A 27,887-nucleotide genomic window follows, 5' to 3' on the forward strand; every position below is an offset into this window, starting at 1 on the left:
TGACATCATTTGAGATAGATATAATCCAGTCATTTCACAAACAAAGCATCAAGCATAAAAAGCACCCAACTGCTGTGCCTTCAAAAACCTTGACAGTGGTTTAGACTACTGATGTGTTGTGATCACTGCCCAGCTGCTGACCAACACTGTCTCATTGCTTCCTTGTAATTCCTCTCTGTTCCTATTCTTTTGTTATTTTGGAAAAATAGGTTGTTAATAGCAACATGTGATAAGATTTAAGACTAAAATTTTGCTTTCAGTTGCATCTCACTGGGAAAAGTGATGTATTAAATAGGACCTGTATAGCGCACATGCAAAAATTCATGCTTTTCTCTAGTATTATCTTTAATTATATTTCATCAAATAACCTGATACAGAAACCATTTCAGGTATCATTCTAAGGATCTTTTGAGACATTTGCAGAATACGAAATATGTAATTATGTCTTCTATTTTATTGATGTTTGTACTGTATTCTCGTTTCTCCTGTTAGCTGTTCTGAGTAACTGTGATTTTGAGAGCTTGACCTAAATGTTCTCTTCTACATTACTGCAGTATATCTTCTCTATGAGCCTATCAACATACATTATGCTACAACTGAAGGAGGCATGAAAAATTAATGATTTACTATATTTATAGGATTCTCCATGGTGAAGATGGTCAGCCATGGAAAACATATTGCAATAATAGTACAACAGCTTAACAAATTTAACCCTGAAGATCAGAGCGTGGAGGATTTCTTGAATGAATCAGCTAAGATGTTGCAGGTATATTACGTTTCCGTTTGTCTTACATAGCTTGCTGTGTTTTACTATGTGATTTAAAATATAGAGGTATCTGTTTTCTAACATGTTGTCGTAACTTTCATAGATTTTTCTTATAGTGACATTTTTCATCCATGACAAAAGTCCAAATTTCTTATGGTTATCAACAGAAAACAAGGAAGTAATGATCAGACGTGTTAACTGTTTGGGTAGCAATAAAAGACGGGGAAAGCAACAACTTCCTAAAATGGATTTGACAATGATAGGAAAAGCGTCTCTTCCTCTTCTGACTAAGCTGTTTTGTAGCTTCCTATCTCCTTTTCTTCTTCCAAATGGAAGTTTCTGTCAGCAGCACCCATTTTGTATATATGAATGCAGTTCAGAAGCTGACTCACAGGATCAGGTATTCTTGCTTTGAGGACATAAGTGACCATCAGAACAGTGGGACAGAAGGCAAGTGACAGTAAATCAGCTACCTGATCTTAATCTAATACTGCAAGTAACCAGACCAAGATTTGCCAATACGTAGCTATACTGGCTGAAGCAGTTCCTATCCTTTCCTGATGAGGTCTGTCACCTCTTTCCATCTCTTTGTCCTCAGTGCCACCCTGACTTGTGCTGATGCAGCTACTGGATTGAATCAGCTTTAGAAAATCATTAAGGGAAGACAGTAACATTGTTTAGACTGCTATTGTCTGTGCATGCCATGTATTATCAAACTACATAGTCAGAGCCCTGATTCCACGCTGCTCTGTAGCTCAAGTGCTCATTTCCACTTCTGACAATAAGGTCTAAAACACTGCTAATTCCAGTTAGATGGTCATTTACATTGATTTTGCATAGATACAAATGACTACAAGAATATAAAACTATGGAGGTGTGATATGAAAATCAGAGGCTGAGGCAGTGGATCTTTGGTGCTTGCTTTCTTAAACAGCTTCCACTCAGGCCTGTAGTTTCTGACACAGCCCTCCTGCCCTGTAGTACTGGCATAACTGTTTGTGCATTTGTATGCTGAATTACATCAGGGAACTGATCCAGTTTCAAATTAATCACTTTTCACTGGGCAGAGAGCAGGTAAATTCAGCTGCCACTGCTGCCAAAATAAATACTTGTAAAAAATAATATTCAGATCATTGTTCTTCTCAGCCCAGGAAAGATGATACAAAGACAAAAGAAGCAGTAAGTCCGTTAGAGAAACATGTATCTTAAGGCTCATAATAAACCCTTTCAAAAGAGAAAGAACAAGGAGGATAGTTGATGCCAAAGATAAGGCAGAATTTTTTTTCTGGGATAGTTTCAGTTCACTTACTACATAACATTTTTGCTGTGAATTTATCCAAAGAAGTAAAAAGTAAGATCTATGTTTATATAAAATTCATCTTTGTTTCACTACCAAATGGATGATTATAAATTTGTCATGGAAAAGTCACTTCACTTATTTCTTTCCTATTTCACAATAGGCATATGATCCTAAAAATATTGTAGCATTTTTGTATACATGATTTTTAGGCTTGGCCACTAACCAATTAGACAATATTAACTGACCCATGCAGAAACTCACTCCAGTTTTTATCCTGATTAACACCAGCACTTTAAATCACAGACTAGATTCAAGCCTGTATGTCTTGTGCTAGCAGCATGACAAATAGCAAACTTAGTGTTGTGTGCTACTGACCAGCCAAAAATCAGGAGGGTTAGATTCCAAGAGCACAAATCTAGATAATAGCAAACACAGCTCTCTCTATATTTATTTACTTACCTAGGCATGCAGTGTATCAGACTTGACTTTTCTACAAGTTACTATCTTCTATTCTATTAGACTTTTCTAACTGGTTAATTGGTTTTCCGTCCCAGAAAAGAACAATCAGATTCCAGTTATTATCAACACTCTATATGTTTCATTCATATTATATATCTTTATTGTATTTGGATGTTTTTATGTCTTTATGTCTTTCTAATATGATACCTGAGGTGTCTTGTTTAGTTCTTGATAACCTATTGATGACCTACATAAAATATGCTTGTTAGCCTATTGCCCAGCTGTTTGTGAAACCAACAATATTTGGGCTAGGTTATTTCTCTCAAAATAAAGAGACAGCATGCACAGGTCATTTCAAAATATGTTCAAGGGAGTTCAGCACCCCAGTAGCGTCTCTGCCAGGCTACAGAATCCACTATGGCTGCCAGTGTTGTCAAGTGCCAGATCCTAGAGATAAGTACCTCTGACAGCCACACATTCTCACCTGAACTGCAAGGATCAGAGAGCAAAGGACATTTTGCAGAGCAAAAATCTCTGTCAGAATGAAGTATGTTTCGAAAAGCAATATAAATGCTTGTAGGAGCTGATTGAAAGTAAATAAAATTACTTGTTTGGAAATCTAATAAATTAAACGAAGAGATGAGCATCCTTGGCTGATCAGAAATGGGGGATGACATCAGTAAAAAATAAGAGATAACAGGTAGAATGGAACTGAATTGTGAAACATCTTGTTAGTGAAGACAGGCAGCTTTCGTTTTATGTGCTAGAATCAACTGTGATGGAGTAAGTGGGTCAAAACAATGGACTAACAGAACAATCTTAACAATAGCATTCCAGATAGTTGATTTGCTAGAGAAAGATTGGGTTAGTTAAACCCAAGAAAGAGATGTTTATTACAATAAAATAGAAAATGTTGAGACAGTACCTTAGATTTTTAGCTATGAAGCGGTAAGTAAATACTACTTGAAACCAACTGTTCAAAAAGAGTGAAGAAGATGTGCACACTGACTGGTTATGATATCCTGGAGAGCAGTCTGCGTGAAAAATGACCTCTGAAGTTCTGGGCTTGACTGACAGGCAGGGTGGCAATAGTACCAATAATTGAGGAAAGAAGTAGCAAGAGAGTGCTGAAGTTTTGTTTTAGCATTGTTGAAATTAAGCTGACAACAACAAGAAGGAAATGTCACAGAGAGAGACCAGCAATTCAGACTGTAGTTTAGGGTTCTTATTTGTGTACATGATAAATGTGAATATGTTATGAAAGGAAGTTGGATTTAGTCCTAAGGGAGTGAGTCTGGAAGGCACAATCTGTCTTGATCAAAATATCCCTGTCAACATCTACCAGGGGCATAAGACCATTCTTGTGGGAATCCTTGCAAATTAAAGCAGTAAAAATGGCTGGCAAAGTGAGACACAGGAAAAGAAGTGAAAGCGGGCAAGCAAATATATGTTAAAATGAAGGACTTTACAATATGAATGCATAAAAAAAGAGAGGCATAAAATCCAAAGGGTCAAAGCTGTAGGGTAAAATATACCAGCCACTGGGAATAACTTGCTTTGCAAACAAAAGCAAAAAGTAACTGGTAGATTTCGATTTTAGATCTTTTACTAAGTACAGAATTGGTCTTTGTTGAATATTCTGATCAAAATCCAACACAGCATTTCCATTGGTTTCACTATGCTGCTGCAAAGGTCAATCTCAATCTCTAGATGCTCCAATTTTACTGACATGTGAGGTTGGATAAATAATTAAAACAAACCCCAAAATACTTGTGTGAAATAATAATAGTGTATTTTGCGCTTTCATAAATACTGTGTAGAAATTTTACATTTTTGGCAGTTCACAATGGTTGGGAAATGGCTGTACTGTAGAGTTTTGGAATAATCTGCTAGCCAAATATTGGACAGATGCAACAGAAAGATAAACTGAGTTCTATTCTAAGCTCCATCATCTTTCTATCCCATTTTACTCATCCTCAAATTTACTTGCCCAGGTCTCTTCATTTAACCTGTTCAAGTTGTTGATTCCAGTGTCCAGCAAGTCCTGCTTGCCTCTTTGGTTTTGTCTGCTCACCTCAAAACTCTTGCACGTTTGATTCCAGTCTCTACTGTACCTAAATAGAATCAGCAATATCTCTCGCTTTTCAAACTGAAGACAACAAGAGGCAGGTGTCACAGAGAAGATAAGTGAGACAGACTCTCTTCTGTCAGTATGAGCTCCCAGACGAACCCAGCATGGCTTGTTCCAGTCTCATCCTGTATTGTAGCAAAAGCTCTGCTTGCCCTGGGCCGGGTATGGTAAGGGAACACAGAATCTTCAGGGAAGCTTACTGCTACAGTATAAATTCACACAAAATACATACAAATGGATATTTTTCACTTGGCAAAATGTGCATGGATTTTCATAAGAAAACAAAAAGGCCAAATTTGTAAGGCACCGCTTGACCTCTGTGTGCCACTTTGAAAAGACATCCCTAGCTATTTCCTTGCATTAGATTTGGAACTACTTAACATTTCCAAATAAGTAGTTAACAAAAATGAAAATCTGACAACTTTCTATCAAGTATCAGTTCCTTGTATCAGACTATGTGAACCACTGTCATCTTGTTCCTCTTGAATAGCATGGAGGGGTATCCATTAACTTCAACAGAAGCAGAAGCAACCTCTTGGTTATTATTTTTCTTTCTTAATGCATCTTTATAATTTTATTTAAATACCAGTGTTCCCATCTGAACATCTTCTACTCATTGTAGGAAAATCTTGCCTCAAGCTTCAAGATAGAAATCTGTTTGGAAAACATTCGGGTGTACAGTCTGCTTCCAAGTGTATTCCAGAGTGACAACCCAAAGTCAGAAGCATGACTCTGTACATACATTGGTTTAAATGAGATAAGTAGTTGGCCATTTTTATTTGTAGAGAAATTATGGCATTAGATACCTCTATTAAGAGTTATGTTTTTCTAGCTGTATGTGGGATTTAGCTTCACACAGTTCATTCACAGTAACAGCGGCCACACATCTAATCCCCGTGTACTGCTTTGAAAAAGCACCCATCTTTCCCTGCATTTTTGTAATTGAGGTAGATCAAGCAGATAATGTATCCAATAAGCCTTGGGATACATTTTTCTTTTTCACTTATTCTACTTTGCAACCACTCAGTATTTCAAGATACGAATAGGGAATCGGAGAATTAGTACTAAAGGAATAGAAAGTGAATTTAAAGAGCAGAGGCAAACCATTACTTTGACACTAGTTCGGGTCCATCAGAACAACTATATGTATAAAGATATAATCTTTTTTTGGTGTGGTGGAAATGTATAAATAAATTGCTGGAGTGTCAGGTAGTTAATAGTGTTTAAAACCAAGGTGTCAAGAGCGAATATAATCTTTACAAGGCCACTCAGGAAGCAAGAGAGAAAGACAGGTTCCAGTCTCAGTTCCTGTCTTCCAACTATTAGTTCACACTTCTATATACAAGTGGAGTTAGAGAAACTCACTGTTTATTAGCCTTCTGTTTTTAGAGAAATGCAAATTAAATAGGGTAAGGATTTTCTATTCTTGAGTAGTGGGAGATAATTAACATGTTTTCCTCTGATTAGAATGTTATGATCAAAATTAGTCTAGAGGTGATTCTGTGTTAAACTCCATACATTTTATTTCTGCGACATGTGAATTTTACATCATAAAAAGAATTTCTATTTGTTGTTCTCAGTGGATGATGAGACTTGATTTTCTTCCAGGAGGAAAACTACACTTTGATTTGTAATTCAGTTATTTTCAATCTTCGTGTTTATTGTATTGTAAGTTATGATGTTTATAATGTTATATTGGACTTGTTTTTCACTGCAAATATTTTCAGTAAGAATACAGGTTCATAATATGATGGGTGATTCCTAGTTGCAACAAACAAGCCTTCACCGTCAATCATGAAGAATCATATTATGCGCCACAAACCTCCTAAAAACAAATAATAAGCGCAAATAAATGCTTTTGCTTCAATGTTGTGACCTTTTTGCTATTAAAACAGAATTCAATTTGAATTATCCTCAATAGCTCATCAACTTAAAATAATTCTTTAAGTCTATCTCAGTTCTTTACATTCTTAGTATTCACATTCAAATTTACATCTCTGTTTCTACTGTTCTTCATTTGAATGCCCAGACTACTTATTTATCTTCATAAATGCTTTTTAATACTCCTTTCATCAGACTAATGCCCTTCAGACAATACCTTCATTCTTGTGTACTAAACCCCCTTCTTTTTGTTAAGTATTCTTCAATTAAATCTATCAAAAATTATCTGTATCCAGAATGATCCTTCATCCAGTGTATATTGTACATCAGGATATCGTTTCATCAGGCCATTTATAGAAATGGACCACATCTGTTCATTTTGAAAAAAAGATTACGAACTGAGGCATCCCAGGCAATTTTTCGTCTTGCGATTGTTAGAATCAAGCTTTTGCTATGATAACAAGAGACAGATTTTAACACAGAAGTTATCAAGCAGTGTTTGTGCCTTTCTCTGTGCAAATAACTCACTTGTATTTTCAGTGGAATTATTTGCTTCAATTAGAGTTGCAGGATCAGACCCATCATATTGACCTTTATAAATCCCATCTACAGAAAAGTTTACTTCTGTAAAATCAGAACTGCCACCCCAAATTCACTGTTTTACTCCTTTATCCCTCTCATGTTGATAGCAAGATGAACCTGTTTATGAGCTTTCCATTTTGCAAGAACATGGTGTAATTTGGCATAAGTCTTCATAGTTCTCATTTGTATTGGTTCAGCTGTGTCTCACACATGCCCACTCAACTGTGAGTAAAATCCCCAAATGTCAAAAGTCATAGATTTGGTTTTAAATGTGAAAATAATGTAATCCAAGATTATTTTGATGTATGCGGTGAAAAAAATCCTACTAAATCATACAAGTCTAATATGTATTATTAGTTACTGGCAAAAATGTAGATTAGGGTCTTTCTAAGGAAAGGATGGAATCTGATTTTTCTGCAATGTCCTGCACGTGATTTAATATTAAGTGCAATGGAAAATAACGTTGACTGTACTTCTTCAAGATGCTCAGTATTATTGCATGAAGGTGAAAATACTAGCTCATGACTGCAACATAGACTGTTAGTAGTAGAAACAGGACTGTTTCCTACTTATAACCTAGGACCCCAAGGGTTTTTTCCCCCCATTGAAATTACTGGAAGTATTTTCACTGACTTCAGAGGGAAAGAGGATTGGGTTCTGGTGACTGATTCAAAACCCAGTGAAGTCAACAGGAATATTTTCTTTCATTTCCACAGCATTTTGATTAGACCCTTGGAGAGGACTAGCACAGATATTTGAAGCACTATAAATTAATCAGACTGCATCTGCAAAATGTGCATATTCTCCCTAAAAGTAGACATGTTCAGTACATACTATTACTCAGTTGTCTCGGGAGGTGAAAGCTATTTTATCTTTTCATTAAATATTATCTTATTTCTACAATGTTTGTTTCACCTTAAACTAAATCCTTATCCTGAGAAGTCTCGAACACGGCACGGCTGATGTTCTTTTCCTTCTCTCCAAAACCAAGAGCTTTTCTTTCTCTTCTTACCCATCCTTTTCTGATCTCTCTGGCCCTTAAACAGGTCCCATTGTAACCATCCTTATTACCATATACCCATGGTGGCAAAGCTTGCTTTTTGCAGATACTTCTCCATTTAATTCATGCCATTTCTTGTACTAACACATGTTGAAAGTTGTTTGTGTACTAAGTCCTATGCTTAAGCTTTCTTACACAGTCTCTTCTCTCCTTGAAGAAATTTGACTGGCTCCCAGCTAGAGATAAGTGTCAGCGAGCAAGGAAAATATGTCCATGGAAACAGGCTAAGGGCATTAAGAATTTCTCAAGATGGGGAGATAACGCCAACAAACACATATTCAGACAAGAGTCGCATTTTTTTTTTCACAGGATCATTCAGGATAATTTCAGACAGGATCATTCTTTTACAGCTTAAATATTTGGGAATCATAAAAAGCCAAAATTCAATGCTATAGAGAGAATAGTTTCAGATATTTGTATTGGAATGACATAGTGAAGACATATAGCTGTATTTTACTTATATCTAATGTAACCATTGGTCAACACAGTAATATATGGGCTTCCAAACATTAAAAATATACGACCATCCAGTATTCATCTACCATATACTTACTATGCTTTACACAACAAAACAACAAAATCATAAGCTGTAACATTAGAGAAAGAGAGATTGTTTCCTGAGCATAGAATAGGCATATTGTTCAAGATCTGTTCTATCTTCTGATAAGTTTCAATATTCAGTGCAACAAAAGATGATAGCCGTATGTATCATTTTCACCTGTAAATTATCTGGCCTTCCTCATGCGGAATGACTCACACAACTTACTTGCAAACATAGCTAACTGCTAGTTGTTTCAGAGAAAGACAGGAGGTAAAGTATACTTGAAAAGGTAGAAATATGGTCTCACAAACAAAGGCTCACAAATTTGCATTTATTAATTCTTTTCTTGTTGCCACCAATGACTTAGTGTGTTGCCTGGGGCAAATCTCTTATCTGCTCCATACCTTAGCTCCTGCATTTGCAAAATAGTATTAGCCAAGAGGAATCTCATTAGATGCAATTAATGTTAGTAAAGTGTTTTGAGAACCTAATACAAAAGGTGCTACAAATGTACAATATATCATCATATTGTACTGTTTCAGGATCATCTGACCCACTTCTGAAATATATCCCACTGACATAAAATGCAACATAAAGCCACACAGAAAGAATGCACTTAGGAATTAGTGCTAGAAGTGACACCTACCCAACATACTATGTTCCCAAAGCAATTATGATTTCAGATATACAGATAAACTGTAAATATCCTTGATGAAATTTGTTCAGGACACAATGCACTTTCTATGCAGAGAGTATCCTAACTGTTTTAAAGCATTGGCTTGGTTTTTGATTCACTAGATTATCAGCGGGGCTTAACAAACAACTGGCTCACCTCTGAGATTTCTTGTCCAAGTACTGATCCTGCCCAGTCTTGTTTAGTTTATTATGAGTTCTGATGAGATCATTTCCTCAGATGACACAGCTGCAGGCCGCTTAGCTATTCTCAATTTTTATATGTAGAAACAGAACACTTACTACCATTTGTAATTGAAAGGAGGTTCAATTCATAATATTTCATGAGAAGACAAACACAACCTGTTGTTTTTTCTTTCTCTAGAGCCCTGATTAAGAATGTAGGTGATATCCTACTTACTCACACTCAGTCTCTAGTGCTGCCCAGCAGACTTTGTGAAGCTTCCATGTCTCTGTGTAATGATTAGTTTGGTTGCACTCTTTCTTCTTACCAAATATATCTGTGTCACAGAATGTATTCACAGTCATATCTAATTAGTTCAGTTATAGAAAGAAAGCTCTTCTATCATTATAACTATTATCAGCCTTAAGGACCTAAAACCCACAAATTGAGCTTGATTCTGTTTCTTTATGTGCATCATTAGTAATATTGTCTATTACAGTTCTGCTAGAGTAGTAGGATGTATTAGTGTAATGCAATGGCAGAAAAAGAAACTACAAGGATGTATGTAGGTGTAATTTTGCCTGCATACATGTGTGTGTGTATATGCATATACAAATATATACGTATATGGAGACAATTATATGGAAGCACTATTTTTTTCTAGTGATGATGCACAAATTGGAAGAAATGAAACCTGGCTTTTGAGCAGAAGTAGGTAAAAAAGAATTATACTTACTTTGAATGACAGCCTGAGAAAATACACTTGGAATGCTTCTGCATAATTTTTTACATTTAAAAATTAGAACTGTAATTTTAAAGTTTTGCCTTGTATTTGCTCAGTCCCAAAGCCCTAGGTAGGGTCATACATCAGAAGACTCCCATAGTTCCTTCCAGCAGCCTCTAATAATACTTTTAAACTAGAAATTAATCACGTTAGGGAAATAAAGCGATCAAGATGCTAGCAGATAGTCTACTAGGTAAGGTGAACATCTGATCTGATATATTATTGCAGTTCAATTGTGCCCGCATCTCAGAGCTGTGGGAGAGATCATATATCAGGTGTGGACTACATGTTTTCATAGGATGAACGTAGCTTTTTTATTGGTTTCTTGGCTAACCTCCTTAAGTGAAAGAATCCTTATTGTTCGTCATTTTGTCATAGTGTGGCCATCCTTTTCCAGTCCATGTAATAACAAACTGGTTTGGGCTCAGATTTTATTGCAATGTTTTAAAGATGGTCCACACTAGAAGTTTATCTCACAGAATAACAGATATTCTGTAGGTAATTTATTATGAGAGAAACTCTCTGTAAAGTTTGGGAGCATTCAAACTTTTTGAAGAAATTATAAGCTAGGATCCCAATAGTGTGCAGTGGGCATCTGACCCTCTTCTTTCTGTTCTCTTGTGGTATTGCGTGAACATTGTGAGTGACTGAGAGCACAGCCGGATAAGAAACACACAGTCTGCATTAACAAGAATCCTAGCACCCACAGCTTTAGTTTAAAATAGTCATATTCTCCAATATTAGGTTAGCTAAACTAATCCCTAACCTAATATTGGAGAATATGACTATTGCAGTAGCAATTAAGAGTCTTTCCCATAATCTCTGTACAGCTTCTCCCCTTGATTATGTCTCCCCAAGCAGCACATCTACAAAGAACAGGTTTCCTACTGGAAAAGCAAACTCTTACTGAAACTTTCTCATAGTGTTGAGTAAGTTAATCATTGTTTATAGCTCAGAGCTTTCAAATTTTCTTTGCATTAACTGTTGACATTCACACATCAAGGCCTTTTAACTCAATGTGTATGTCAACAGATAAACTGTAAGTTTGAGTGGGGAAGGTTACATTTTACTTAACAAGGGTCATCAATTTGTTAGGACTGCCCATATTTGATAGTATTAGAAGTGTGTCAGCCCTACCAAAGGCACTGCTGTTCATTATTCATGTTTTCCAATTACTTCAAAATTATTGTACGTCTCTTTGTACACAACTAACATTTACGTTCCAGAATACATTAATCATTATTAATTTTGTATCTCTATAGACTCTTAAAGTGACAGAAGAAAACTTTGTGTTGGATACACTAGCTGGATGCATAGAATATAAATCCTTGTTGGATGTAGTAGTCAATGCTTTTTTTGTTCGGGATGGGAAATACTGCCTGATTGCTGAGCGTAATCTCTATATAGGTAAGTTTTCTTTAAAACACCAAATATGTTTAAACAACATTTTTAAAAATATTATTTTACTAATGTAAATCTTAATATTATATTACATTTGAAGCATTGTGCTCAGTGCAGTATGAAATACAGGACCTTTTCCAATGGCCTTATAATGCGAAGCCTAAATCCTGAAATTGTTATTTAGTCTGGATTCCCACAGTGTTAACTGGAATTTTACCTTAAGAAAATTCTGCAGAATATGCCTGCAGATTATGTAACGTGCAGATGGAAAATAGCGTCAGCGACTGGAAGAAGCATCTTGGAAGTTTAACCATCACTTTAAAAAATGTTCTTCGGTGATTTCCCTTTATTCTCTTCTATACAACCTAATACCTCTGCCATTCAGATATGAAATTGTATAACAAAGCTACGTCAGCTGAGAAACACAGCATGTCTCACAGTATGAAGATACAATTGCCTCTAACCATAGATGGTTTTTTTCATTACTTACCAACACAATGACATAAATAGACTTCTGTCTGTCTCCATGAATGAGGTAAATTATTTTCCTTTTATTAGCTACTTGGTTAGAATCAGTTACAATACAACTATATCTGGAGTCTATCTATATCTATATTTGGAGTACTGCATCCAGTTCTGGGCTCCCCAGTTCAGGAGCGACAGGGAACTGCTGGAGAGGGTGCAGCAAAGGGCTACAAAGATGATTAAGGGACTGGAACACCTTTCTTATGAGGAAAGGCTGAGGGATTTGGGTCTCTTCAGTCTGGAATAAAGACGGCTGAGGGGGGATCTTATCAACGCTTATAAATACTTAAAGGGTGGGTGTCAGGAGGATGGGGCCAGGCTCTTTTCAGTGGTGCCCAGCGACAGGACAAGAGGTACTGGGCACAAACTTGAGCATAGGAAGTTCCACCTAAACATGAGGAGGAACTTCTTTACCCTGAGGGTGGCAGAGCACTGGAACAGGCTGCCCTGGTGGAGTGAGGTGGGCAGAGAGGTGGTGGAGTCTCCATCTCTGGAGACATTCAAAACCCGCCTGGACGCATTCCTGTGCAACCCGCTCTAGGTGACCCTGCTCTGGCAGGGGGGTTGGACTAGATGATCTCCAGAGGTCCCTTCCAACCCTATGATTCTATGATTCTATGATCTGATAGTGTCAGCTACTTAATCAGAGTAGTTACTACTCCCAAAGTTATTTTAGGCATTGAAAAGTACATTAAAAAGTAATTTAAAAATATTTTTATGCTATGCATTTAATATACGTAAACTGAGGTTGATTTATTAAGTCCCTAAATAAGTGGGAATCGCAAATCACACAGGTTTTGGTTCTCCAAGTCAGACGTGTTCTGAAGCTTTGTGGGTACTTTGAAAAGTCCAGTCAATTTAATTCAAAGTTGTTGAAAAATACAAAAAGTATATCTAAGTATATCTACATTTTATATTTTAAAAGCTATTACATTTTTATGGCAATTCTGGTTCCTTCCATCACAATATAGAAAGGTATAGGAATCTAAATCAAATAACTAATGAAAGGGAACCTAAACTGTCAAGGATGAAATTAATAGTATATTGAGTTTATTCTAAGTGGTAATGCTTCATTGTCTCCGTTTCTCCAAAGCCATGTTTTTCAGTGTCTGGAGCACATGAATTATACCTTTAAGCTGAGTGTTGCTATAATTGGATTGCCAGGACTGGTCCACTCAAAAGCCTCCATTAATCATAGGCAGAGGGTAGACCCCGGAAAATTTTCCTTTATCAACAAGTTGAGAGTCTAAGGTCATTGGCTTACATTTTTTTAAGCTGCTTGTGATTTCCTTTGCCAAGCTGTATTGACACTTAAATGATCAAAGCTGCTTATAAAGGCTGTTGCTATGTGTGAGCAGATTTGAATTTAATAAAGCTTGTAGGAAATAAATGTATATTCTACTAAGACTGCTTAAATATGTTGCTATGCTAAAGCACAAGATTGAAGCCTAACAATACAGTGAGTTGGCTGCAGCACATTGGTCAGAATTTACTGATTTTATCATTACTGTTTGGTGGCAGCTAAAATACTGCAGTGCAAGTGAAGCCAAATTGATCAAAGTGAACATGGTCAAATGAAAGCTGATACAGGAGCTCATGAACTTTACAGGTCTGCAAAAATCTCACAGCACTGACTGTGCCTCTTCCTGTATTGAGCTGCATACTTGCCAGAGGAGGGTGCAAGAATCAGATTTGGATTTCCCAGAGAATTTCACAATTTAAAAACTTATTCACAATTTAAAAATTTATTCTAATTCAGTATAAAAACAAAGATTACAACACTTTCTGCAAAATGGTCACTTGCAAAAAAAAAAAACAACCAAATACTAGAAATATGATATTTTATGTTTAAAATTTTTGTTATGTATAATATTGTTATTTATAATAAACTATAATCTTGGAACAGAAGAATAAGAGCTATCCATCCTCTCTGAAAACATTAAAAACAGAGTATGTTGAAAAATTCACTATCAAAACTGTCTCCTGTTCACTTTACATTTTCCCAGAATAAGCTTGCTTACACTGAAAATGCTGGTTACGCTAAGAGAGAGCTGTTTCCAACAATGTAATATTGTCAGAAGCTTTTCAGTCATGTCTCTCAGGAGATATCTGACTCCTATTCTCCCTGCATTGTTGCCAGACTAACACAGAATTTCACAGATGGAATATGCGGGTATAAGCTGATACTACTACCCAAAGAAATAGGCTCATCACTGCCACTCATTCTTACTCCTATGTCATATCTTCTCTTGAGTTAAAACTTAAGCTTAGCAGCCATCCAGTGAACTAATCAAGAAAGTGCTTCAGGTTAAAATTCACAATCTGTTTTAACTTGGCTGTGTGGGTGACTGTACTTGCCCAAGAGAAGAAACACTGGGAAGTAAAAGGAGGGGATGGGAACAAGCAATTAGGGGTTGACAGAGCTTCTTGTTTTAGTGGTGATGTTGGCATAATGAAATGACTCTGAAATCATGGCAAGATCTTACCTTCGGCATTACAGGAGATTTCCCAGCTTTGCAAACACGTATTTGCAGGCATCAAAAGGACCCCTATGAATGATTTCAGATAGCTACAATTGTTTTACTTTTTTTGTGTAAGTGGACAGATCCTCAGCTGTTAGAATTTCCATAAAATTGTGTGGATTTGCACTAGCTTGTATCTGACTCACGAAAAAGATAACTAATTTATATGAACCATAGCATAGAGTCATAATGCTAATAATGAACATATTATAACTTCGTAATACAATTTGTCATTGTCAAGCATTATATCGCCCAGTTAGATAAATAACATTGAAAACTGTTTAAAATTCAAGTAACAGTCTAAATCCCAGAGTATGCTGAGTATAGGATACAGGTTTATTAGAATTTCCTGCTGCGATTTAAATTTATGTCTCTTTTGATAGTTATTTGTTATCTGGCTGCTTTTCAACTAGAAGAGCTTGGTCTTCAGCACTTCAGCAGAATTGTGAAATCTCTGGACACTGCAAAAATGCAAAAGGTAATGAAAGGACAAAATATTTTTTAAAAAAAATAATTAATGATCTCTTCATTGTGTTTGATTAATCAGGTTACTTCTCTCAACTTTCCGGATAATTTAAATTGATAAATTAGTATTACTTTCTGTTTAAATTCAGAAACTAAATTTGCATTTTGCTATCACAACGATCTTAAGTTTCTATACTTATGCAGTGACTGTCTCATATTCAGTCAAAGATCAAGTTAAAATGTATTTTAGTAATCTCAAAAGGTAGAATAATCACATGATTTACAGTTCATGTGATTTACAGTTGTCCTTCTAATATGCATACTCACTTATGGCTTTGCTCACATTCTTTCTTAGTCAGGAGAAGTTTTTTCCTTAAGCAATTAATCTATTAATCTATTTAAACTTGCAGTTCCTGCTGATTAGTGTTCTTTTTTACCTGAATGACCCACTATCACTTTGATTATCAAGCCTATTGTCTTTCCATCATTTTTTCTCCTTCCCAAAAAAACACTTGCTCACTTGGAGTTATGTATGTACTAATTGCCCTGTTACAACAACCTACATGCAACTGACCAAACCATTGCTGACAAATAGAAAATACTACAACAAATTTCTGCCTGCATTTTCTTCTCTGGAGTCACAGATTTGGGGTTCACTCCACTACTTGTTTGCTAATTTTTATGACATTTGTAGGAATATAAATATCTTCTGCTTCTATCTTCTCTGGGTCACAACAACCCCATGCAGCTATGCAAGCCTGGGGAAGAGTAGCTGGAGACCTGCCCAGCAGAAAAGGACCTGGGGGTGTTGGTCAACCGCCAACTGAATATGAGCTGGCAGTGTGCCCAGGTGGCCAAGAAGGCCAACAGCATCCTGGCCTGTATCAGGAATAGCGTGGCCAGCAGGACCAGGGAAGTGATCTGACCCCTATACTCGGCACTGGTGAGGCCCCACCTTGAGTACTGTGTCCAGTTTTGGGCCCCTCACTACAAGAGGGACATTGAGGTGCTGGAGTATGTCCAGAGGAGAGCTACCAGGCTGTTGAGGGTTCTGAAGCACAAGCCTTATGAGGAGTGGCCAAGGGAACTGGGGTTGTTTAGCCTGGAGAAAAGGAGGCTGAGGGGAGACCTCATTGCCCTCTACAACTACCTGAAAGGAGGTTGTAGCAAGCTGGGGGTCAGTCTCTTCTCCCAAGTAACAGGCGACAGGACAAGAGGAAATGGCCTCAAGTTGCACAAGGGGAGATTTAGATTAGACATTAGGAAAAATTTTTACACTGAAAGTGTTATCAAGCATTGGAATGGGCTGCCCAGAGAAGTAGTTTAGTCACCATCCCTGGAGGTATTTAAAAGACAGGTGGACGTGGTGCTTAGCGATATGGTGTCCTGGTGGTTTTTGACAGTGTTAGGTTGATGTTTGGACTAGATGATCTGAAAGGTCCCTTCAAACCTAGGCAATTCTATGATTCTATGGTTCTTTCAAAATGGTTGAAAGTGCTGATTATCTTAAAAGATATGTTGTAAATAGGGGGAGAGGGATAAACTGAGCACCAATGCTTTCTCATAAGCCCAGTTTTCTTAGGTAAATAGGATAAAAATTAAATTACTGGTGACACAGCATATGTAAACTTTGATCATGCAGATGTTTCAAAGCATAGTCCAAACACAGTGTCTAAGTAACAAATGTGGAATTTATGAGATGATGATAGGCAAATTTTAGCAATTAATATTCAAAAGGCTAAGGTCTATTGTTATACTGATTACTTTGAATGTTCATGTGTATGCCAGCGTCTCTTTAATAAGTACAGTTGCTTTGTAATACTTAGGGAGAGAGTAGGTTACATTGTTTGCATAATGTTTTTAGAAACACTTTATTCACTTTGTTTTGGTGGCCTTACTATGAAATGGTTTTTATTAATTCCTTTCAGAGACAAAAATGATATGTCATTAACCATTAGAAAGAACAGAGAAGTGGCTTGAAGAATTATCATAATCTGGTGGACAGACAAATCACTCTGTCTAAAATGCTCTCCCAGCCCCTTCTTTGGTAAACATCTTAGACACAAGCCACTGGATTGGATGCATCTTGAGCTCATTCAGCCAGCAACGCAATTTTCCTACTTCATGGCAGTTATCTCTTGTTGATTCCACTCACCTACCTTTACATGGCTTAAATGTCAGTGCCCTGATGTTCTATTTCAGATAATTTCTACTTCCTTGTCTGGAATAACTTTTTTCTGATAGGGAAGTGCTGCATTATGCAATGGTCTGCACCTGCTACTTTTTTCCCTGTAGATGTAACTTTGTTTGCTTAAGTATCTTATCAGATCCTCATCACCATGGTACCTAGGTTTTCTTCTCTTGCATTAGAAGAGGTTCTTTGTCTCCAAAGTGATGCTAGATTATATTAATGCACCTGCAGCAGAGGATTTAGAAGCAGCATTTGGTCCCCCCAGCAACAGAGACAAAAACAGCAGAAGGCAGATCTGCAGCCTTAGCAACAGAAGTTATCAGAAATTTGGGATTCTCCTTCAGGATGCTGACCTGTAGATTTTGCCTGATGACTATTGTGTCTGAGTTCAGCTGAGATGCAGAAAAATTATTCACATATATTCACTTAGAATAGATTTACTTTAATTAAAAAATACATTTTTCTGCACACTGCAGGCTGGATGGATTTTTCTTAATCATGCAGATAAACCTTACCCAAATGAGTAGTCTTCATGGCATAAAATGGATTACTCAGTTGAATGATGTTGACTTGTGTGAGTAGTCCTCTCTCTTAAAGGACTGCATGACGGAATCCATTCAAATAAAAGTGTTTCCCTATGATGGATGTATGTTCAAATATTTTCATTTAGGCAGAATATCCATGCAGAATAATAATGCTACCTCACTAACACATGTTCCTCTGCTTGAAGAGAAAATCATAAGATCTCATTCTGTAATGTTAATGATATGTGCAAAAATACTTTATGGTTGTATAATTACAGAACCATAGGATGATGCCCTATTTTGTAACTTTAGCACAATTGTTCTTCTAAGAACTTAGCTATGCATTTCTAGCTCAAGCCTATTTTTCTATTGTATTTTTCATACATAATTTTTTTTTGTATTTGTTATAAAATTCAAGGGTATGTATCTTAGAGAAAATACACTGGTTTATAATTTCATAATTGACTTGTAAAAAATGCAAAATAACTAGTGTTTTCTTTCTAGCATTCAAGAACCTGTTTTGTTCTGTTTCTGTTCTGATTGCCTCTAACAGCAGTGAAGCCCTTTATAAAGAACTTCTGAGATCTGCAAAGGAAAATCACTATATAAGAACTGGGTAGTGTAATTGCTATTATGATGAGGTAGGAATTGTAGGACAAGACCAATAAGAAGTAGGACAAGTTCAGCCCCATGGTGGACATGGGGGCAAAAAAGTTCCAAGTTGGGTCATACAATGGTAGGACTTGAGACCATGCTAGGACATTTTTCTCTGCACCTTTGCCTCAGGATCCTCTAAATAGAGTTGCCCGTTACAATTTCTTCAGAGGAAAGCCTTCTTAAGAGGTTCTTGCCTTCCTCTTCATTTCTATGTTGCAGTGGAAAGGTACAGTCCTACAGGTGGTTAAGCTTGCAATAGCTGAAGAACTAAACTACAATAAGAGGGAAAGAATCAGTAGATGAAGAGAGGAGTAGACAGGAACCTCCTCGATTGCCTTTGCTACTACAGCAAATAGCTGTGGGTGTGTACAGCCAAAATTATAGCTTCTTAGATAGTCGTTGATCTGTATGGAGAAACAGAACCTGCTGTTCCTTGCAGTTCCTTCCTTAACTCAAGAGCCAAAAGCTTATGTTGTGAATATAAGGATTTCAGCTCTGCAAATGATTACATGGATGTAAAGATAATACCAGATGAGGAGACTTCCCATTTTTTATTTGCTTTTAGAAATCTGTACAATCCCACTGTGTAAAAATCCATTAAGAATATTAGCAGGGCATGTTCAAATTCTCAAAAGCAAGGTATTAATTCAGCCCAACTGTAAAAATGCATTACAAAACAGTCTTTAATTATACACACTTGTCCTACTATAGCCAGAGTACATTAAAATAGTAAAAATGGGTACAATTAATTTCTGGTGCAATTCCACCACTTCCAGAAGGGAAATGAATCTCAGTTATCATGTTCTGTGAGTAGTGAAACTCTTGGAACGTTCAAGACAGAAGAGTAAGCAGATTAATGCTGTGACAAAAATGACTATCCAGTAACTTCTCTAAGACAACAGATACTGGTAACATCCAAACGTAAATCTGTGAGAACTTCAAGCTGCATTTTGCTGCTATAAAAGCAAAGACTGCTGATACAGGGGGTGCCACCTGTGCCACATGTGGCCAAAGACAAAACAGAAATATAAGAGATTTTTCCTAGCAATTCAGTTCACAAAATGCAAAAGTTTCTATTGTTAAGAAATGACTTCATTTCTTCCATTTCTTCATTTCTTCCACGAAGCTATGGCTTCATGGGTCTTATTCTACCCGCATTCACCATCTGTGATATGGATTATCAAAACTAAGATTTTGGACTTTAGCCCAGGCAAACTCTGGTCAGAAATGATGTCCAGTAATCCTGCATTGCCATTTGCAATCCCTGCATTGCTTGGATAACCATTCCAGGGCAGTATTCAAAGCCTTATCTAGCATGATGCATATTGGGGCATATCCTTATTGTAGCGTTTCTCTGGGGACCGTGACTAAACCAGTACTAATATATACATTACAGTATTGATATCTGATTACACAGTTAACCATTCTTCATACCTCATAGGAGTACATCATAGCATTTATCAATGACATAATTGCCCATTTGTCTTAATAAAGTGTGAAATGTTGATAACCAGTACATAACTGGTGTTGCAGTAGGAGGCCTCAAGGGGTAATAGCCAGCTGTTAAATACAACACCTAGAAATCACTGTGTGCCTTTATTATAGTTTCATCTGCCTTGAAGAGGTAGTTGAGTTACAAATACTTTGTAAAAGATACTTACAGCAAATATTTAGAAGACCTAGATGGAGAAAAACAGTCAGGGAGAGCTGAAACAACAGTTCAGAGGGTTAGTTTCATGTGGCAATGTAGCAGACAACTGATTGAAGCCTCTGAGAATGGACTAGGCTATAAAAGAGGAATACTGAGGACACAGAGAGGGAGGAGTAGTTCAGCTTAATGAAAGCTAGTCAAAGGAAACTGGAGGATTTAAAAATGACCACCTGCAGTACTTCTACATCAACAACTTCTGTGAGTTCTCTGAATACCCAGAAATTTGAAACTAGCTTCACCCCTCAGGGTCTGCCTCGTTTTATGTGTATTAGTTCATGTTCAATCCACCCCTGTATACACACTTGCTTAAGTGGGTTTAAAAACACATTTTTTATAAACTTTGTGTATATTCAGGGCCTTCCATAAGGTAAGAAGATTACTTTGGCAGGGAACATGTTCTCTGGGTCTGTAATCATATATACAGCTGGGATACATGGATGTAAAATTTTGTCATGATAACTGGTAGAAGTAGTGTATATACAGTGCATCAGTTCTGTTGGAGAGTATGAACTCTGTCTAGATTTCTAGCATTTTATTTATACATTACATCAGTAAAAATTACTATGTTAGGTGAAAAATGTAACCCAACATGCATGCACTACAGACAAAGATTCCCCATAAGGAGAATGAATGAGTTTCTAGACCAATGTGATGAAATGCATCCCTTATCATATACTTAGCAAATTCCACTGAATCTGGAAGCACCAAAAACCCAACTTCGTCACAATTCAAAACTCAGTTTATAGTCATGTTTTTGGGGATGAAAAATATTCTTTTGGATGGTGTGTTGATATGCCAGCATCTGCAATTTTGTGGAAAAGCAGTAGTTTCTAGACAAGAATGGGAAGCCAAGAGGGTAATATTCATTTAGTCCTTCATTTATTGATCAGTCTTTTGACTCTACCAAAGCACAATAGATGAAAATAAGACTAAATTTACAGGTTAATTCCTTGGAAATGGGCACATCAAGACTATAGATTTCAAGTAGCAGACATTCTACACCGGTTGAACATCTGCAGCAAATACCTTGAGTCAAATTTGAATTGTTTATAGCTGAATTTCTCACAAAGCTCTGAGCTACCTTGGGCCTGGCTCCACATGTGCATTAAGAAGCTCCTTGGTAGTCCTCCAGAACTGAAAACTCAATACAAAGACCTATATGGCTCTGTGAAAACCAACCCAAGACAGGGCTATTGCCAAGTCTGAACTAATAAGGTCTGCAGTTGCCATTCAAAGCTTCTCAAGTGACTGCACACTGTTTTCCAGTATGTTTCATAATGTGTATATTATTTAGTGTGCTTTTTTCTATTATTGGGGTTATTTCAGCGTGATACTTGCTTGTACTTTCATTTCCAAGAATTTTAATGAAGAAGTTCAGGTTCAAGTTTGGAATTTCTATTGCTGTAAATGATACAGGCTGAATCTGAGTGCCATTTTTTAAGAATCTGTTTCAAAAGGCCATTTGAACAGTTCAAGTTTTAAAGAAAGGCTCTTGACCTTCTGGTGAACTCCAGAGCAAGACAAAAGTTCAAATGTTAATTGCTATTTCTTCAGCATGTAGAGCCCTACAATGTGTTAGTGTGCCAAATTTCAGCCTTCTGGTTTAAAGGGAATATGCCAATTAATTATATTTCAATAAAAGAAGAAACCATATTGTATAGCAGTCACTACAGTTCTCAGCAGTCCTCCCTGCCCAGTTCCCAGGGAGCTGAAAGGAACTTCAGTAATTCAGGTGCAGTGCCAGGCCTGAGATGTTTCTGGGCACCATGGATTATCTAGCTATAGAAAATCAGGAGTTGATTGTGGGTATATTAGACTCTGAAACTCTGTTGTATAATTATATTAAAATCAGTGTATTGCAGTAGTACTTACTTTAATTTTGAATAAAAACTTTTGTTTCACAATGTTTGAAGCAAATTAAAAATGTATCAACACATCCTGTGTTGCAGCCCCTAGAGTTTTTTTTAGGCAACTAAAAATATTTTAGTATCTATTAGTGTTTCACAAAACACGGCTGAAAGACATGGGGCTGTCCTAACAGAACTAAGAAGAACCTATAAATGTCAAGCACCTATAATTACAGGATAAGATACAAACAAGTTCTTCAGCTGTGTTTGTAGTAAAAGCAACTATCTTTTTGTAGTCTTATATACACCATACATTCAGTATTCATATTTAAAAGAAATAATTTATTATTAGTTTCTTAGATTCTTCTTCAATACCTTGTATTTGAACACATGGATAAAAGACGAATGGAGTCAGTTCTACGATTCAGTATATGTAAAAGAGAACTGGATTGATCCACTGCTAAGGTAAGCGGTACGTAAGTAGCCTGTTGCCACCTCAAAGTTCAAAAGCTGGGGAAACCTTCCCCTGAAAGTTCAATGTGCTGTTCAAGTGTTTCTCCTATTGAAGTCATTTGGAATCCTTCTTGTCTTCGTGAGACTATAGTAATCCCTTTTACTTACCCAGAGGCAAGGTTCTCTGGTGGAAAAGTCCTTTCACAGCTGTTTTACATTTGTTTCTCAGTGCCCCTGAATAGATCAAACATCATACTCTGGAAAAAAAAAAATAGAAGATTCAAATTTTCTTATAGAGTTAGATTGGTGCCTCATAAGTCAATTCAACATCTGTATGACATTAAGCATATGAAAAAAGATGTTTGACTTACCTGAGTTTGGCTTTATGCACAGATTTGTTATGTCAATGGTCACTAAATCCCTTCTGAGCAAATTAGATAAGCAGGTAAACAAGTCTTTTAAAATTATTATTTATTTTGCAGCATCATTTAACAGTTTCAATGCTCTGAAGTGCCAGGTGTGTCCACACCTTTGTTAGGTGGTGATACAGTAGCATGACAACCCTTGCCAAACTGGAACATTTTAATGTGGAGAAACAGTATCTCTGCAGCCTATTGTGTCACTTTTTCACTCTCGTTTTCCCCCAGGACAGATAACATTGATACACCTATGTGGCTGCAATCACACATTCTCCTCACGGCAGGATAGATTAATCCAGCTGACAGCAAAAACTGTTAGACAAAAATATGTTACAAACAATGTCAGCAAACAAAGTTTGCGTCTAGTTCTAACTGTCATATCAAAGTCAGTAGAATTAATTATTTTATTCTATGTAGATTATGCCAAATTGGCAAATGTATTGTATAGATTTGGCTTACAATACTCCAAATTCCGCTGAGTTCCACAGGAACTGCAGGGATATATTTGAAGTCAGAATTTGTCTCCATATATTCCACTGTAGTAATTCTAATGTATGCTTACAATAGTATAAAGATACAGATAGCGATGAATAGATGGAGATACACACATGTATCCACACACCTTTTTATATGTACATATGGAGGCAGGCAGATGATTAATCTATTGCTTGTTTCATTAACACTAAGCTTATTGGAGCTGTCCTTCACAGTCAATTACATTCAATGTAACAAACACGTGTTTTGCCTAGAAGCAGTAAAAGTAAGTTATACAAGAACATTCAAGACCATATTTCGTTACTGGTTTTGAAACTTCACTCAAGGGCTGAGGATGCATTGATCAGTTTAATCAGTTCAGTAGCTTAAATTCTTTTAAATATGTCTTTATATTCCTCTTTCTAATGTCAATGAGGTTAATGTAACTAGTCCTATTTATTTTAATGGAGCTGCATTACTTACAGAAGTTACTTGCAAGCCTCATCCCATAATGACAGTACTAGCTAAGGTAACAGTCACATAAGCGAGTAGCTGTAAATTTGCATTGTCAGCTGCTTTTTAAGTTCTGGGAAAGCTCCATTGCATGTGTAATACTTAAGGATAAAACACAAATAGAGGAGGAATAACTGACATGCAGCTGTCACCATAATTAGCCCTGTGGTAACTTGTTTGGGTCTTACCTTGAATTCTGCACCTTCCTGTCATTCATTGGAAGAAGTCTGAACCTTCCTACAAGCCAAAATTCAAACACAGAGAAATCAAAATGATCTTGATTGCCCCACAGGGTTCATTGACGGTTCATTTGCTGATTCACCAAACTCCTTACATCTTTCTATTTTTTTATTAGAACTGCCTGTGCTATGAGATTGATTTATGTGTGCTCTATTAGTTGGTAAAAGTGGCAATACTCAGACCACTGTTTGTTCGTAGTCTATTCGTCTTAAGTGTGTTAAGTGTGTACTTAGCTTATGACAGCTGCTTTTCTGAGTCATAGTGTGATCCTGCTGTGAAACAAACTGGACACAGAGTTGCTTATTCAGTAAAAATAGTGTCTATTTCACCACTAGTAGTCTGAATGGACTAGCTTCTATCAAGGGGTGAAGTAACCCAGCCCAACTAAATCATGAGTACAATTTTATTAAAATTGAATTGGTGAAAACATTACAGAATTTGCACCAATGACAACCTCATGTACTCTGTGTAAGTCTGTAAGAAAGAAAAAAATGAAATAAAATTGGAAAATCTGTTTTTATTTGAAGATGGCAGCCCAGAGTACAACAACTGATTGAACAGCTCACAGATAAATTAAGTAATCGTACTACCACTATCAAGACTTCAACGGTCACTCAGCCAGAGGAATTTAATTTGACTGTACCCAAACCACGTGCCATTCCTATACCTCTGCCAATACCAGTACTGGAAAAAAGGCAACCTGTGAGTTTTTTTATGCTTTGAGAGATACTAAGTTTTACGTATGCTTGTGCAAAAAATCATGATAGGGAAATCTCTTTCAAAATGATTGAAGAAAGCCTACAGCCTTTGACAGATCAACAAAGATTTTTGTAATATTCTGTGTTATTGAAGGTCAGATTTCTAAAAAAAACACAAACTAATTATTTTCATTTCAGTGAATGTTGTGTAAATAAATTGTAAGCTAAACAAAGAAAAAGGAAGAGGTTAGTTCCTGTAGTTGTTTTGTGGCTTTTGGTGATAGAACTATAAAATGGGTACAAATTGATGACAACTTTGATACAAGTGTTTCTGGGTTTGCAAGGCATTTGCTTTGGACAATGCACTGAAGCAGGTGAGAAAAGAACGTTCAAATGAAATTTTTTTACAAACTTTTATAAACTTAGATTTTTTGTAGATGAACTCTCATTAAAATTAATGGCAAAGAAATTTCACTGGAGATGTGATGGACTCTAGGTTTGCAGCTCCTCCTTGAGGGTGTAATTTTATTCCTTTCTATTTGTATCAATGGTGAATCTCTAAAATTAAGGTTTTTCAGTTTAAATTTATCGCTTACGTATAAATGAGACTAGATTTATCTTTGAAATGCTACACTTCTATTTTACTCATTGCCTAAGATTGTGATTCAGTCACACTGGTACAAACTGGAGACACATGATTGGTTTTAAGTTAGCTCAGTGGGGTAAGGCAAACAGGATTTGGGATCAAGCTGCTATGACTAACTTAATAAAGACTCAAAAATTATCTATATTTAAATGCAGTGGGAAGTGAGCTTGGAAGTCATAGTTTTGGGCATTATCTGCCACCTTGTATTAGCACTTCAGGTTTTAAATAATACATGTGTTGAATGCTCTTAGAAACCATTTACATCTTAGGATGGCAGAGCAATTTAATGGTAGTGTGTTATACAGTTAATGGGATTTTACATTGAAACAGCTTAATACAAGGCTCTGAAAAACTGCATTTAATAACTACTTGATCAGTATAGGAATGAGTCATATTGCTGTCATTTTAGTACCTTTGTGCTCTGCAGCCCCTCTTAGAATAAATTTGCTTTAATGCGGATGCATTTACTGAAGTTCATTTGTGTTGTTAGGATTATACTAAATTTGGTTTACATTCTGGCCAAGTCTGCAAATTTAAAAGCTTGTGTGAATCTAAAACCATTAGCGTAGTAGTGACATATGTTGTGCTCGTTTCTGTACCTATCTCAGCAAATTAAGCTTCACTTTAATTTGCCATATTGTTGCCAGTATCACCATTTTAGATCCTGAAATGAACAGAGACTGAAAAGACAGCCCAGATGGCAAGAAAGAGTTAGTAAAGTGAAAGCAGGCCACAGTTTTGGCTACTGTAAGGTGAAGAGTTGTATATAATTGAGAGGAATGCACGGAAATAAAGCTATTCCAGATTGCATCCTATAATCTGCTGCAAAAATGTTCTTGTCCATTTTCTCACAAAGTTGCTCGTTTTATGAGGTATCCTTTTTTTCTCATGGTTCTCATGCATCTGTCAAAGAACCTGTCATGTAGCATATTACCAGGGACTATTGTGGTAACAATAACTACAGGCATATTACTGCTTGACTTCGAAACAACTGTATGAATTCATCTGGAGGCGTCTGGATTTTGAGCAATGACTACTGATAAATTATCACATCCCTTTCATGAAATTAGTTCATTCTGATTATAGGTTTATTATTTTAGGTATTTATTTCTGCTCAGTTGCATTATATTCTATAGTAGAGATAAAATGCAAAGTGAGATGAGATGCATCACATGCATTAAGTTCAGGAGCTGGGATTGTACTGCTGTCCTGTACACTGAATACATGCTTCCTTCACAGGAGAGGACTGGAAATGTGTCTTATTGCAGAAGGCAGGGTAGTTGTCTTACTCAGTGATCTATACTGACCTTGGAAAGTTTCATTGGAGCAATGTAGGCCTAGAAGGTTAGGATAACCATTCATCATTATAAACATTCATCAAAAATGGGGGACACTAAGTGAAAAGGAAAAACACTTTAAATTTGAAATTTAATAAGGAAACATTTCACTCTAAATGTTTGGTCTAAAGATTATAAATTCTTCTCTCCACTGTCCTTTGCACACAAGCACATGGATGCACACACAAGCATGCACATATGCACACACACATTCATAAATACAGTTCTACAAAGAAAAATGAGGGCTTTAGCTTAAAGTTTGCAAAGGAAACAAATGGAGACAAGGTGCTTAAACCTGATAACAAGCAAAATCATTTGGACACATTTAACTTCCTTGGATATCTTCACCTTGAGTTACAGATGAAATCCATTCTTTTAGTATCACCACTGTACTAGAATAATAAGATTGTGCAATTATTTTATCTTTAGATTTTCTGTAAACCAATAATGTAGTTAAAAAAAATAAAAAGTCCCCACTGAAATGTTATTGTAACACCATTCAGCCAAATTTAGTGTATTTTTAAGGTATTTTCTTTATTATTTCAGCAGTGCTTTATGAGTGGAGCTTGCTTCGTTGTTTAAAATAATGAAATGGGTGAATTCATTTGGCCAGTACAGAGGATTTTGTTCACAAATATATAGACCCAACAATATATTTATCTTTATGATCTTGTGAGGTATGAAAGTAGAAGCTCTTAATACAATAGCATTGCATTAGCTTGCCCTTGTCCATCCTATGACAGTAACTTTGAAAAAATAGAAGAGTGATGACTACCAAAGTTTAAAGTGATCATTCATGTTATACCTACTCCCTAAATAAACCTCCGGTAAAAGGATACCCAGAAAGCTGGAGAGGAAAAGCAAGGTTGGTGTCTCTTACTCCCAGACCCCTTTTTTTTTTCCA

The 27,887-nt window shown here is 36.4% G+C and overlaps 1 protein-coding gene across 1 annotated transcript in view; it reads left to right on the forward strand.

The window, feature by feature from the left end:
- CFAP99 (cilia and flagella associated protein 99) overlaps positions 1-27,887 on the forward strand; it is a 64,425-nt gene that overhangs the window by 2,514 nt on the left and 34,024 nt on the right. Inside the window, exons 2-6 of the mRNA XM_063337063.1 lie at positions 639-766; positions 11,623-11,767; positions 15,192-15,286; positions 22,556-22,668; positions 24,830-25,004. Of these exons, the coding sequence (XP_063193133.1) occupies positions 647-766; positions 11,623-11,767; positions 15,192-15,286; positions 22,556-22,668; positions 24,830-25,004 (648 nt within the window). The 5' untranslated portion in view covers positions 639-646. The remainder of the gene's footprint in view (positions 1-638; positions 767-11,622; positions 11,768-15,191; positions 15,287-22,555; positions 22,669-24,829; positions 25,005-27,887) is intronic.

This window comes from Chroicocephalus ridibundus, chromosome 5, assembly GCF_963924245.1.
Source record: "Chroicocephalus ridibundus chromosome 5, bChrRid1.1, whole genome shotgun sequence".
NCBI classification, from domain to species: domain Eukaryota; kingdom Metazoa; phylum Chordata; class Aves; order Charadriiformes; family Laridae; genus Chroicocephalus; species Chroicocephalus ridibundus.